Source organism: Impatiens glandulifera, chromosome 8 (genome assembly GCF_907164915.1).
Source record: "Impatiens glandulifera chromosome 8, dImpGla2.1, whole genome shotgun sequence".
Classification (NCBI taxonomy): domain Eukaryota; kingdom Viridiplantae; phylum Streptophyta; class Magnoliopsida; order Ericales; family Balsaminaceae; genus Impatiens; species Impatiens glandulifera.
In genome coordinates, this window is record NC_061869.1 from 1,244,634 (window position 1) to 1,258,664 (window position 14,031).

The window sequence follows — 14,031 nt, forward strand, 5'->3', positions numbered from 1 at the left end:
TTGTTTAACCTAAATTGAATCAGAAATAACAGATGAAGCAAAGGAGTGTTTAAACCCTAAATAATATCATCTTAAATTGAACATTATTTGAAAACTGAAATCAAATGAAATATCTAACATTATTTGAAAACTGAAATCAAATGAAATATCTAACATTATTTGAAAACTGAAATCAAATGAAATATCTAACCATCTGGATTTCCTTTTGCTTGAAACCACACTTTTCATAAAACGTTTTGTTCTCCAAGCTACAATCGAGAATCACCTTATAACAGCCAGTCGATTGAGCATGATCAGTGAGGAAACCTACGATCTTCTTCCCAAGATTCATCCCTCGAGCGGCGGAATCGACAACGATATCTTCAATATGCGCAACTTTTCCACAATTTCGAATGAACTTTCTCTCGATGAACACACTCCCAGTTGCAATGATCTTATTCTTGTTCATTGGATCCTCAATTACACAAATTACATGATCGTCTCCGTATAAACTCAACTCTCGGAATCGCTCTTCGAAATTATGATCAGAAATGAAGTTATAATAATATTTTGGTTAATCTCAATAGAGAATGAATACACAAGCCAAGTCAAATGAGACCTATAAACTAAACTCAACCAATAAATTTAAAATAAAGAATTGAAACTTATATATATCTTGCAATAAAATACACAAACAAATTGCTTTGTATAAGAATGAATTTAAGGTCTTACAATTAGCTTCCAATACCGAACCCTGAACTGTCTTTCTTCAACCTCCCCATTTCCATTTCTCTCGTGTTAACAACTCCTTCACTGCTTGAACCGGATGGATTCAAACCATATTCGCTCGTAGTTCTTCCTCCACTGTACTCGCTACTTCCCTGCTCCTGTGTTTCGAAAGCCATCTTCCTAAATTTCTTCATATCTTCATTGTATTGGCTTGTGTCGTAATCAGAACTTTCATGAGAACTGTATACTGTACTGTGTCCAGGCTTGATTCCTTCGTTTAGATCAGCCAACGATACATCTCCTTCTAATGCCCTCACAACCTATACATGAATAATGTCAGTAAATCTGTTTTTACCCTGGTGAATGAATTACAGTCAATCTGTTCTTACCTGGCTCATTCTAGGTCAAGTTATATAAGCTTTACTGATATTTTAAGAGAATTTGTATTTTTAGAGCCAAGTTATATAAGCTTATATAGAATTGTTTAACCTAAATTAATCAGAAATAACAGATCAAACAAAAGAATGAAGTCAAACATAAACAATCTCAAAATTCATTCAAAATATTTCAGCAAAATTTATTCAAAATATTTCAGCATCATTACATAATATCAAAACAATAAAATTCTTTGGTTTCATAATCAGCAGTATCATCCCATCAAAAAAAACAAAAGCCCATCATAATCATAATGGGGGATGGGGAATATAATCCACTAACTAATAATAATTCCTAATAGTTAATCAATTAGACAGAACCATATTTAGAACCCTAATTCATATCATTGTCGGCCTTGGGATGTTCATGTTTTGGCGAGAGAATGAGGGGAAGGATACCTATGATATCGATCAATCCTAAATGCTTGGCCTGTTGAGGGGACATGAAGTTATCCCTCTCAATACATTTCCTGATAACATCGATTGAACTTCCGGTGTCTCTTGCCAAAGCGAGAACAATTTTGTTCTCCTCTGCCATTAGTTGATTAAATGTAATTTGTACGTCTTTTGAGCTTCCCTGATATCCACCTATGGCAGAGTGGATCATCACGGAGCTGTTCGCGGAAGCATATCGAAATTCTTTCTCCCCTCCTGCCAATAACACTGCAGCCATGGATGCTGCATTCCCGACACAACAAGTGTGTACAGGACATTTCAGCGCCTTCATTTGATCATAAACAGCAAGTCCTAATATAAAAAATCAATAAATAGCCAATTAGGTAATGTAATAAGAAGAAGAAAAAAGAAAAGAAATAAACCTACCTGAAGTTATTAATCCTCCCCCAGAATTGATAATCATTTGGATTGGCGCTTTTGGTTTCCTATACTCAAAGTACATGAGTTGAAAAATTATGGATTCAACGTTTTCGTCGTCGATCAACCCAGTGACATTGATCCTTCTCTTTTCCAAGAGGAATGATGAAATAAATGGGGGAGTCCTAAAACCTCTTGAAAGTGGTTGTCGGGAAGCAGCTGCTGCTGTGAATTTTATAAGATTCAACATGATGAATTGTGAAGTGTGAAGGAGGGAGAGAATGAGGATACATATATATAAAACCAATTTCAAATGAAAAACATGGATATTGAATGTTGTCCCTCTGCCCGTTGGCGCAGAGCCGCCCAACAATCCAAAAAACCCAAAAAAACCTCAAAAGAATCATGGAAAGTACAAGAATTTCACAGTATCTTGTTTGGGAAACTGAAGAGAAAGAGAGGAGTGAGGAATCCATAAAGTCGCCGGAAGAAGCTTGTCGTCGGAAGAAGAAGAAGAAGAGAGAAAGAGAAGATAAGACTTCTTTGGTTTGAAAATATAAACAAACAAAGCTTTAAGCTTTTAGAAAGCCGGTAGGCGGTAGCAGCAGGCTAGCAGCTTGCACATGGGTTGTCGGTGTATAAATAATTAATTAATAATATATTTTATTGATTTAATTAAGTTTTGAAACATTTTTTTTTGTTTAAAACCTCTTGAAAGTGGTTGTCGGGAAGCAGCTGCTGCTATGAATTTTATAAGATTCAACATGATGAATTGTGAAGTGTGAAGGAGGGAGAGAATGAGGGATACATATATATAAAACCAATTTCAAATGAAAAACATGGATATTGAATGTTGTCCCTCTGCCCGTTGGTGCAGAGCCGCCCAACAATCCAAAAAACCCAAAAAAACCTCAAAAGAATCATGGAAAGTACAAGAATTTCACAGTATCTTGTATGGGAAACTGAAGAGAGAGAGAGGAGTGAGGAATCCATAAAGTCGCCGGAAGAAGCTTGTCGCCGGAAGAAGAAGAAGAGAGAAAGAGAAGATAAGACTTCTTTGGTTTGAAAATATAAACAAACAAAGCTTTAAGCTTTTAGAAAGCCGGTAGGCTGTAGCAGCAGGCTAGCAGCTTGCAAATGGGTTGTCGGTGTATAAATAATTAATTAATAATATATTTTATTGATTTAATTAAGTTTTGAAACATTTTTTTTTGTTTAAAATCTCTTGAAAGTGGTTGTCGGGAAGCAGCTGCTGCTGCGAATTTTATAAGATTCAACATGATGAATTGTGAAGTGTGAAGGAGGGAGAGAATGAGGGATACATATATATAAAACCAATTTCAAATGAAAAACATGGATATTGAATGTTGTCCCTCTGCCCGTTGGCGCAGAGCCGCCCAACAATCCAAAAAACCCAAAAAAACCTCAAAAGAATCATGGAAAGTACAAGAATTTCACAGTATCTTGTTTGGGAAACTGAAGAGAGAGAGAGGAGTGAGGAATCCATAAAGTCGCCGGAAGAAGCTTGTCGCCGGAAGAAGAAGAAGAAGAGAGAAAGAGAAGATAAGACTTCTTTGGTTTGAAAATATAAACAAACAAAGCTTTAAGCTTTTAGAAAGCCGGTAGCTAGGGATGGCAATGGGGCGGTTCGGGGCGGGGAATGCAATTACCATCCCCGCCCCATTTTAATTTCGGGGATTTTTTTAATACCATCCCCGCCCCGTTCGGTTTTTTTCGGTTTCGGGGAAACTCGCGGGGCACCGTTAATAATTTTTATTTTAAAAAAATAAATAAAAATTATACAATAAAATTATATAAACGATTTTTTTAATATAATATATATTGTAATATATTAAAATTTTATATTATTGTAAAGAAATAATTTTAATACTCTTATAAAATATAGTAAGTAAATAAATATATTGGTGATTTAATATATTTAATTATGTTTATGGTATTCGGGGAAGAATCGGGGTGAAAACGGGGTGAAATCGGGGCGGGTCAGGGTGGGGGGCACAAATACCATCCCCGCCCCATTCTCGTTCGGTTTCGGGGAAAAACCGTCCCAAACGGGGCAATTCGGAATAGACGGTCAAATGACGGAGGAAAATGTTAGTTAAGTTTTGGAATAAAATCCTTAAAAAAATATAATAATTTGTAAATTTCATTTTTAATATAGTAAACAACACTTGAATCTCCTTGGCGGATTTCCAGAAACTCCCTGACCAACTTGTTCCTAGTGCTTAAAGTGAAGTATTTGCCATAGAATACAACCTTGAATTCTTCCCAGGTTGCTGCATTAAGGTCTAGAGTGGACTTGGCTCCCTGCCACCAGATTCTAGCGTCGTCCTTGAACATGAAAGATGCACACCTTAGCCTATCTGAGTTGCTGCATTGCATAAACTCGGAAATTGTCTCCATTGACTGCATCCACTCTTCAGCAACCATTGGATCAGTGCTTCCTTTAAAGTCTACTGGTTTGAAGCTCATGAATTGCTTATAGGCTGGTGGTTGGCTACCTCCCTCGTAGCTGTTGCTGGCATGATTCAGATTAGTCCCATTAGCTTGGAACATTTTGCACATCTACTCGTTTTGGATTCAGCTTTGGTCCCTCATCTTCTCATTCTGTATCCGGTTTTGATCCCTCAAGGCACCAACAAGGCCAGATAAGTTGTTCTGGTCAGCCTCATCAGATGGGGTAGATGCATTGACTCTTGTTCCTCTTCTCATGATTCTAATGGAAATAGAACTACACAATTTATTATCAGTTTAACAATTTATTTAAACACTTAATAACCTGAAGGTGAGTCCTTGGAGTTGCAGTTGCAGGAGCATGTGTGTAAAAGTACAAAGGTTCGCAACCATTGCTCTGATACCAACTGTAACACCTCTGACTCTTAATTTACTTAGACCGAGTGCAGGATGTTTTAAAACGTACACACCTAAACGGAAAAACAGAAACAATTGCGGAAGAGTGATATATATATAAGTGGCAATACAAACTTCGGTCTTTTAAAAGCAGACACGGTCCTTTACATCAAAAACAATTAAAAGATGGTCCATTATTACAAAAACATTGGTCTTAGGCATGGGTTAACAAAAAGGGTTGGTCACCAACTTGTCATAGGCATGGGTTATCAAAAGAGGGCTGGTCACCTGCTTGTCATAGGCATGGGTTATCAAAAGAGGGCTGATCACCTGCTTGTCATCAGTTGGTTTAATAAGTATGGGTTTGAAGCATGAGGTGATATAAGCATGAGGTGGCATAAGTATGGGTTTGGAAGCATGAGATGGCATAATCATGAGGTGTCATAAATATGGGTTTGGAAGCATGAAGTGGCATAAGCATGAAGTGGCATAAACATGAGGTGACATAAGTATGAGTTTAGAAGCATGAGGTGGCATAAGCATGAGGTGGCATAAGTATGGGTTAGAAAAATATAATCAGTCGGACCCCCATGGTTGGACTCCCTCGGTCGAACCTCTTCGGTCGGACCCCCTCGATCGAACCTCCTCGGTCGGACCCCCTCGGTCAGACCCCCTCGGTCGGACCCCCTCGATCGGACTCCCTCGGTTAGACCCTTCGCTCGTGACATAGATTTTCCCTCGGCCCCGACACAGATTTGCCTTAGGTCCTTGGTTTTGGCCAGGACCAAAGTTACTCGGTCTAAAATGAAATTTAGGGTGTGACAACTGTCGGCCCCCCTCGGTCGAACCTCCTCGGTCAGACCCCCTCGGTTGGACCCCCCCTCGGTCGGACCCCCCTCAGTCGAACTCCCTTAGTTAGACCCTTCGGTCGGACTCCCTCGGTCAGACCCTTCTGTCGTGACATAGATTTTCCCTTGTCCCCGACACAGATTTGCCTTGGGTCCTTGGTTTTTGCTAGGACCGAAGTTACTCGGTCTAAAATGAAATTTGGGGTGTGACAACTCGATCCAACTTAAAAGAATTTCGACCCCGAAATTAAAACGTACCGAATAAATCGGGATACTTCATTTGCATGAAGAATGGGTCTCGGGATACTTCATTTGCAAATCGGGATACCTATAACTCCCTTGTGAAGACTCTCCCAGAAATGAGAAGTGAAACATGGGTCTCAGTCTTAAACTATCCTTACTAGAATACCATACAGACGAACTATCTCTTGCAGGTACAGGTCCACATATTGAGTCATTGAAAAGGTGGTGCGACTGAAGTGCAATTATCGCTCAAGATGTCACAGTCATTAATATCAAGAATCCACAGTGAGATAATATCAAGAATCCACAGTATGAAGAATGAGAGATTCAAGATTCAAGAATACTAGATTGGTTAATTTCTACACTTACAAAAAAATATTTTTGCACTTGCAAAAGAAGCCACAGAAACAACAAGAATACTCTAGTTAGCCCTAGAAACCATGTTTTCTAGTCAATCTACTACTAGAGTAATGCAACTGAAACTACAAATTCAAACCCAAAAAAAGAGAAACTCCACAATACATGAGTATTTGTAAAGAATGAAATCAATAGCCCACTCACTTGCAATTACTAGACAGAAAGTTCAAGATCTTGATATAGTTTTGTATATATTCAGTGGCCTTGGACGAGACTTCGAATCACTCATCGTTGCAATCACGACAAGAGTTGAACCTGTAAGTCTTGGCGAACTTACAAGGCTTCTACTAAATCACGAACAAAGACTTCTGTAATCCGGCCAAGTAAATGTTTTTTTTGTAAATGTTGCTTATGGGAGATCTTGTCAAAACCATGGAAATCGAAATAATCATCGTCGAGCATGAGGACGGTCGCATGGTTCTTCAGTTTACTCTCATCCGTTAGCTCAATAATCTGAAGGAAGGAACTGTTTCTATCCTAATGCAACAGGAGACAATGCTATTGACAAATTTGAGCCTAATTTCTTTAATAATGGGACTGATCCTTTTAATAGTGGGTCTTTCAGCATTGGGCCCTTCAATAATGGATATAGTTCTTTAAATAGTAGGCCTGATTCCTTCAACAACACCAATAATGGATTAAATCTAAATGGTTTCAAACAAAATCGTGAGGGTTCACGTGGCAATCAAAATAATGGAAATCGTCCAAAGTGCATCACTTGCGGTAAACTCGGACACAGCCACTATATAAATATCACATCTTATTTGCCAACTTTGTAATCAAAATGGTCATTTAGCAGTTGATTGTTACCATCGATACGAATCAAAACAAATCACTCCGGTAGCAATGATGGCTGCTCCATCTACAATTCCAGACCCATCATGGTATCCTGATTCAAGTGCTACAGATCATATCACGTCAGATTTATGTAATCTTCAATCTCATGTTCCTTATTCAGGTACAAGTAATATTACAGTTGGCAATTGAATGACTATTCATATTCATAATATTGGTAATTCCATTATTCCGAGTATGCAAAAAATATTACATCTCCGGAATATGTTAAACGTACCAAATATTTCAAAATATCTCCTAAGTGTGACACGTTTTTCTTTCGATAATGATGTCTATTTCGAATTCCATCCTTCTTATTGTGTTGTAATGGACCAGATTACGAAAGTTGAACTTTTAAGGGGACTACTTAAAGGAGGATTGTATTGTCTCGAGAAACCACCAGACATTTTTAGATGTCAAGCTTTCCTTGGAAAACGTTCACCAGTTGACACATGGCATCATCATCTAGGTTATCCTACTATACCAACAACATCTTTTATTATTTCTCGTTTCAAGTTACCAACATTAGGCAAAAATAATTTTTCATTTTGTGAATCGTGTCTTGTTGGAAAAGTTCACAAATTACCATTTCCATTATCAGTTTCACGTACTCTTGCTCCTCTCGATTTGATACATTCTGATGTTTAGGGACCTGTTCCGGTTAATTTTTCTAATGGTTACAAATGTTTTTGTACTTTGTATGGATGATTATAGTCGTTTTACTTGAAAATCAGATGTATTAGATATTTTTACCAAATTTAAAAGATTGGTTGAAAATCAGTTTAGCCGAAATATAAAAATATTACAAACAGATTGGGGAGGAGAATATCGCAACCTTCAGACACTTACTGATCTTCATGGTATACAACACCGACTCACTTGCCCACATAATAGTGAACAAAATGGTGTCGCTGAAAGAAAGATTTGTCACCTAACTGAAACAAGTTTGACATTATTTTCCCATGCAAAATTATCTCAAATTTTTTGGCCTGAAGCGTTTCTTACGGCAACATACCTCGTCAATATGCTCCCAACTCCAGTATTGGAACGCAAATCTCCATTTGAAGTTTTATTTAATAAATTTCCAAACTATGGCTCACTAAAGACATTTGAATGTGCATGTTACCCTCTCACGCGTCCTTATTATAAACACAAGTTCAATTTCAGATCCGTACAATGCATCTTTCTTGGTTATAGCTCTTCTCACAAAGGCTATAAGTGTTTACATATTCTAACTAAACGTATGTTTATATCCCGACATGTTACCTTCAATGAATACGATTTTCCATTGTCAAACTCTTCAACATCTCCCCAAACACCTCAAATTCTAGTTACATCTTCAATGGTAGTACATATCACTCCAATTACACCAATAATGGTATCTCCTACTCCCCTCATAGAAGATAGTCATATTGAACCTCACATTATTGAGTCTACATCTTCTGAATCTATATCAACTACACCTACATCTATTGAATCTCCCATTATTGAGCATGTATCTTCTGAATCTATATCAACTACACCTACATCTATTTAACCTCAAGTTAGAACACCATCTCCTCTACAAGCACTTACTTGTTCCACACATCCTATGATAACTCGTTCTCGATCATGGTCTTAGGCTCTCATATCACACACTATTACTGCTTCCGCTTTAGAACCAACATATTTTACCACGGCTAATAAAGACCCTTCTTGGCTTTCAGCTATGACAAATGAATTTAATGCACTTCTCCACAATCAACAAAATGGACTCTTGTTCCTCGATCACAACAACAAAATGTAGTTGGTTGTAAATGGGTATTTAAGCTTAAATATAAAACAGACGGCTCTATTGAGCGTCACAAAGCTCGTCTTGTCGCCAAAGGTTTTCATCATCAACAAAGTATTGATTATGAAGATACATTCAGCCATGTAATCAAACTAGCAACGATTCGTACCATACTCTCTTTAGTTGTTATTAATGGGTGGTCAATTAATTAGTTGGATGTTAGTAATGTATTTTTACATGGTTCACTTAACGAAGAAGTTTACATGGCACAACCTCCTGAATTTTTTCATCTAAAATTTCCTAATCACGTTTGTCGCCTACACAAAGCCATTTATGGTCTCAAACAAGCTCCTCGCACCTGGCACACTACGCTAAAATCTACATTATTCTCTCATGGATTCATTGAAACTAAGTCAGATACATCGTTATTCACTTTGATGACATTACTTCTTATATACTTGTCTACGTAGACGATATTATATTCACAAGTAATTCTCGAGCTCATATCTCAACCACAATTAAACGACTAAATGATGTTTTTCCGATCAAAGATCTTGGTCAAATAAATCACTTCCTTGGAATGGAAGCAACACGCAACGACTCTGAATTATTTTTATCTCAAACAATATACATTTAAGACATTCTTATGCATGCTGATATGAATAATTCAAAATCATTACATACACCAATTGCTTCGGGTTCATCTCTCTCTCTCTCGATATGATGGTGATCCACTCTCTAATCTCACAATTTATCGTAGTATTGTTGGGGCACTCCAATACCTTACACTCACACATCCCGATCTAGCATTCGCAGTAAATCGAGCTTGTTAGTTTATGCAAACTCCCACAACAACTTATTGGATAGCTGTCAAACGAATTTTGTGATATCTACGTCATACTCCTAATAATGGTCTTTTCATACGTCGCAACTCCAAACTTACCTTAACAACATTCTCTGATGAAGATTGGGCAGGTTGTCCGGATGATCGACGATCAACAACTGGTTATTGTATTTTTTTTGGTGATAATCTTATTTCTTGGAACTCAAAGAAACATAAAGTGGTTGCTCGCTCAAGTACTGAATCCAAATATTGTGCACTCGCTCATGCCACTATAGAACTATGTTGGCTTCAATCACTATTTCGTGAATTACGAGTCTCTTTATCGGCTCCTCCCACTCTATGGTGTGACAATATTAGCGCCACTTTTTTTTATCAATAAATTCGGTGTTTCATGCTCGCACAAAACACATAGAAATCGATTTTCATTTTGTTCGAGAAAGAGTTGCAAACAAACTACATTACATTAAATACATTCCTACCGAAGATCAGATTGCAGACACTCTCACCAAAGGTCTTTCATCTCACAGATTCACACTTTTACGAGACAAACTCACGGTTTGTGTCTCCTCGTTTCGTTTGAAGAGGATATTAGAGAAGTTAAAATAGTCACGTGATTAACATATTTTTTCTCAATTAGTTAACAATTAGTTTAATTAATCTGTTACACCCCCAACTAATTAGGAATTCATTTTTTATTATTCTCTTTCTATTCTCTATAAATATATATGTCACAAAGTAGGGTTAAATTATGAAAAGGGATAATACTTAGCCATAGGCTCTTCATCTTTTCTTTAATTACTCTTCTTCTTCAATTCATTATCCATATTTTTAATCTATCTCTTTTTAATAAAAATTTAATGACTATTCAACAAAATAATATTATTATATATACACACATATTTTAACCGAATAACCTTATACTAATTACTATAAAAAAAAGGAAAGTAAAAGTATATTTTATATAATATTTTTTAAAATATAATTAAATTGGTTTATTGTGAAATTATTAGTCATGTATACATTAAAGTAAAATTTATTTAAAATAAACTCTAAATCTAAAATATATATGAAAAGTGATAAAAGAGACAAAATAATAATTATATATCTTGTTATTAACTAAAAGTTAAATATATATGAGAGGGAGATAATAGAGAAAAAAATTCTTCATTCAAATTTTCTTCTTTATTGTTTCTTAATATATATATATATATGAAGTTACTATTTTAGTTATATATATATATATATATATATATATATATATATATATATATATATATATATATATATTAGTGTTAAAAAGATAAATTAATGTTTTAATTATATATATATTATATTTAAATATATTGTTAATGATTATAAGTCAATAATATATATATATATATATATATATATATATATATATATATATATATATATATATATATATATATATATATATATATATATATATATATATATTATGATAAAAGAAAAAATAAAAGAAAAAATAAATTTAAAAAGGACAGTAATTTTAGAAGAGTTAATTAAGAAAAAAATTATGAAAGAATTTATAATATATATATAAATATATTATGATGAGGGAAAAAATAAAATAAAATTTTCATAATTATATTTTATATATATATATTATTTAAACATTAGCTTTGTAATATATTTAAATGCAATATATATAACTAAAATATTTATTATTATTTTCTATTTTTTTAATTCTTAATATATTTAAATATAATATATATATCTAAAATACTAATTTATTTATTTTAATTAATGAGAGAAAAAAAATTAATAAAAAGAAATTAATATATTATATATATATATATTATATTTAAATATATTAAGAATTTAAAAAAGAATTAATTAGGAAATAGAAAATACTATTTTAGTTATATACATATATATTATATTTAAATATATTGAAAAATTTATTTTTAAATAAGTTATATATATATAATATATATTTGTAAAATTATAAAATAATTAAATAAAATAAATTATATAATATATATAAATAGTTTTTATAAATGCAACTTATAATTATAAGTTAATAATATATATTTTAGGAGAGTTAATTTAGAAAAAGATATTATGAAATGATTAACAAATTATATATATATATAACTAAAATATTAATTTTTCTTTTAATTTTTCTTTTTAAATTTGTAATTTTTAAATATAATATTTATTTTTTAAAAATAAAATAATTTAGAAAGGAAAGTAATTTTAAGGAGTAAATTAGAATTAGGAAGGAGAAATTATAGTCCTATATATTTATTAATTCAAATGGTGAGTACATGTATCAAACTTAATTAGGAGTTAATATTTAAGGAAATAGAATATATATATATATTAATGTAAAGAATATCAATAGTTAATTCAACCCATTTTTTTTATCCAAATATGTATCTATATTCATACCAAGATTCAAATATAAAGCAATAGCGAATTAAGCATCATTAATTAATTAATTAATTAATTAATTATATATATATATATGGTAATAAATAACTAATAAATAATATATGAAATATATAATTTGAATAGTATATATATTAATATTATATTATTTTAATTAAAAATCTCCTATATTTTATTTCCTTGCCAATTCGTGTTTCATTAATAAGAAGCCGCCTATCATTGAATCTCCATCCCTCGCCTTCATTATCACCACCCTTGTACAAGGAACAGTCCATTCTTCTTTAAGGTATGGTATATATTATGATTAATAATTCACTGCTGATTGATTTAATTAATTAGATCTAAAACTGTTTCTAGCTAGTTTATAAGCTTATAATTCGACAAATTGCTCTTTATATATAACATTATCTTCATATATATATAGATATAGATAGACGCCATGGGGAGCCTATTGATCAGGATAACCCGTAAAGTTGCGGTAAATGCTGGCCTATTGTTTTCGTCAATGGCGAAAACATCTAATAACATGATGATCAGCCGACGGTTGTCTTCGGCAGCAGTGACAAAAAGATCTTATTCCATGGTCTCTGATATCCATTTAAAAGAAAGAAACATTTACATCATTGAGAGTATGGACAAGTATAATTCGGTCAATAATATTATAAAAAATCTTTTGTTCCTGGAGTCCGAGAACCCGTCCAAGCCCATCAACTTGTACATCAATTATCCTTTTGGTGTGCCTGCTGTTTATGCAGGTTTCTTCCTGTTTTAGCTTCTTCCTTTTTTACATTACTCATTACTATCATTATACAAACTATTTATAATCCTTATCTCATCTAGACATAATATTTTTTTAAGTTTATGTGTCTACATATATAAATGATAAGACCTTTGATTTTTTATATTTGTATGTGTTTAACTTATCTTTACTTTTATAACATTTTTCTTACACAGGAAATTTATTATTAATGTTCAGATTTTGAAAAAAATAAAGAAGTAATTATTGTTCTTTTTTTTTGTATGACAATCACAAAACATGGTCTTGTTTGATCTAGGATTATTTCCTGAATAACCAAGTGATTATGTTTTCAAATAATATTGTTTGACTTAAGTTATTAAGTAAAAACATTATATATATATAGGAAGGATATAAATATGTTCTAAAATTATTATTGATTGGATGGTAAATTATTTGAAACTAAACTTAAAGTATACAAAAAGTAATATGTCTTTCTTTGTTTAGTCCATCGATCTAAGTTAGACACTTAATAATTTGCTGTTATATATGATAGGTATGGCTATCTACGACGCAATGCAGTATATTCGATGTCCCATAAACACAATATGTTTGGGTCAAGCTATGGAGATGAGCTCACTCTTGTTGGCTGCAGGGACAAATGGACGAAGATTTGCTCTCCCAAATTCAGAGATTACGATTTATCAAACAGCTTATCATCCACAAATGGATGAGTATTGGGTCAAGAAGATGGATGTATTGAGTGCATTGTATTTCAAACATACTGGACAAACTGTAGAAATAATCTCGGAAAAGCATCCATTGGAGAGCTATATCTTGACTCCTGAAAAGGCCAAGAAATTGGGACTAATTGATGAGGTCGTTATCCAACGTCCTGATGGGCTGATGACAGTTCAAAATGCACCGGAGAATGTTTAGTGGCTTTTTTAAAACCTATAATAAGTTTGCTTTGTATGAATTTTAGAGATTCAACTTAAGTTTTTTTTTTCTTTTTGGTATTAAGCTTGCACTAAGAATGTCACATACAATTGACACAATTATTTTTTTTAAACATTTTTCTTGCAACATTAAACTCATTT

General features: G+C 33.3%; 3 protein-coding genes across 3 annotated transcripts; 1 reads left to right on the plus strand and 2 right to left on the minus strand.

Moving 5' to 3' along the window:
- Nucleotides 1-172: 172 nt before the first annotated feature.
- LOC124911636 (glucosamine 6-phosphate N-acetyltransferase-like) lies at nt 173-1,106 on the minus strand. Its single transcript, XM_047452138.1, has 3 exons — nt 1,098-1,106; nt 728-1,028; nt 173-510 (listed from the first exon to the last, which is right to left on the minus strand). The coding sequence occupies exons 1-3, from the start codon at nt 1,104-1,106 to the stop codon at nt 173-175; spliced, it is 648 nt and encodes a 215-aa protein (XP_047308094.1).
- Nucleotides 1,107-1,476: 370 nt separating this feature from the next.
- Nucleotides 1,477-4,538, minus strand: LOC124911637 (ATP-dependent Clp protease proteolytic subunit-like). The gene is made up of 3 exons (XM_047452139.1): nt 4,145-4,538; nt 1,965-2,180; nt 1,477-1,889 (listed from the first exon to the last, which is right to left on the minus strand). The coding sequence occupies exons 1-3, from the start codon at nt 4,536-4,538 to the stop codon at nt 1,477-1,479; spliced, it is 1,023 nt and encodes a 340-aa protein (XP_047308095.1).
- An 8,096-nt stretch (nt 4,539-12,634) lies between these two features.
- Nucleotides 12,635-13,870, plus strand: LOC124911638 (ATP-dependent Clp protease proteolytic subunit-like). The gene is made up of 2 exons (XM_047452141.1): nt 12,635-12,950; nt 13,488-13,870. The coding sequence occupies exons 1-2, from the start codon at nt 12,635-12,637 to the stop codon at nt 13,868-13,870; spliced, it is 699 nt and encodes a 232-aa protein (XP_047308097.1).
- Nucleotides 13,871-14,031: the final 161 nt, after the last annotated feature.

What these genes read in the sequence shown, in the direction of transcription:
- LOC124911636 (XM_047452138.1), bottom strand. An exon ending in GAAAGACAGTTCAGGGTTCG is followed by an intron (nt 511 to 727) that starts GTATTGGAAGCT and finishes ATAATTTCGAAG; the next exon opens with AGCGATTCCGAGAGTTGAGT.
- LOC124911637 (XM_047452139.1), bottom strand. Translation starts at nt 4,538, where the DNA reads ATGTGCAAAATGTTCCAAGCTAATGGGACTAATCTGAATCATGCCAGC. An exon ending in AATCCGCCAAGGAGATTCAA is followed by an intron (nt 2,181 to 4,144) that starts GTGTTGTTTACT and finishes TAAAATTCACAG; the next exon opens with CAGCAGCTGCTTCCCGACAA. An exon ending in GGGAGGATTAATAACTTCAG is followed by an intron (nt 1,890 to 1,964) that starts GTAGGTTTATTT and finishes TTTTTATATTAG; the next exon opens with GACTTGCTGTTTATGATCAA.
- LOC124911638 (XM_047452141.1), top strand. Translation starts at nt 12,635, where the DNA reads ATGGGGAGCCTATTGATCAGGATAACCCGTAAAGTTGCGGTAAATGCT. An exon ending in TGTGCCTGCTGTTTATGCAG is followed by an intron (nt 12,951 to 13,487) that starts GTTTCTTCCTGT and finishes TATATATGATAG; the next exon opens with GTATGGCTATCTACGACGCA.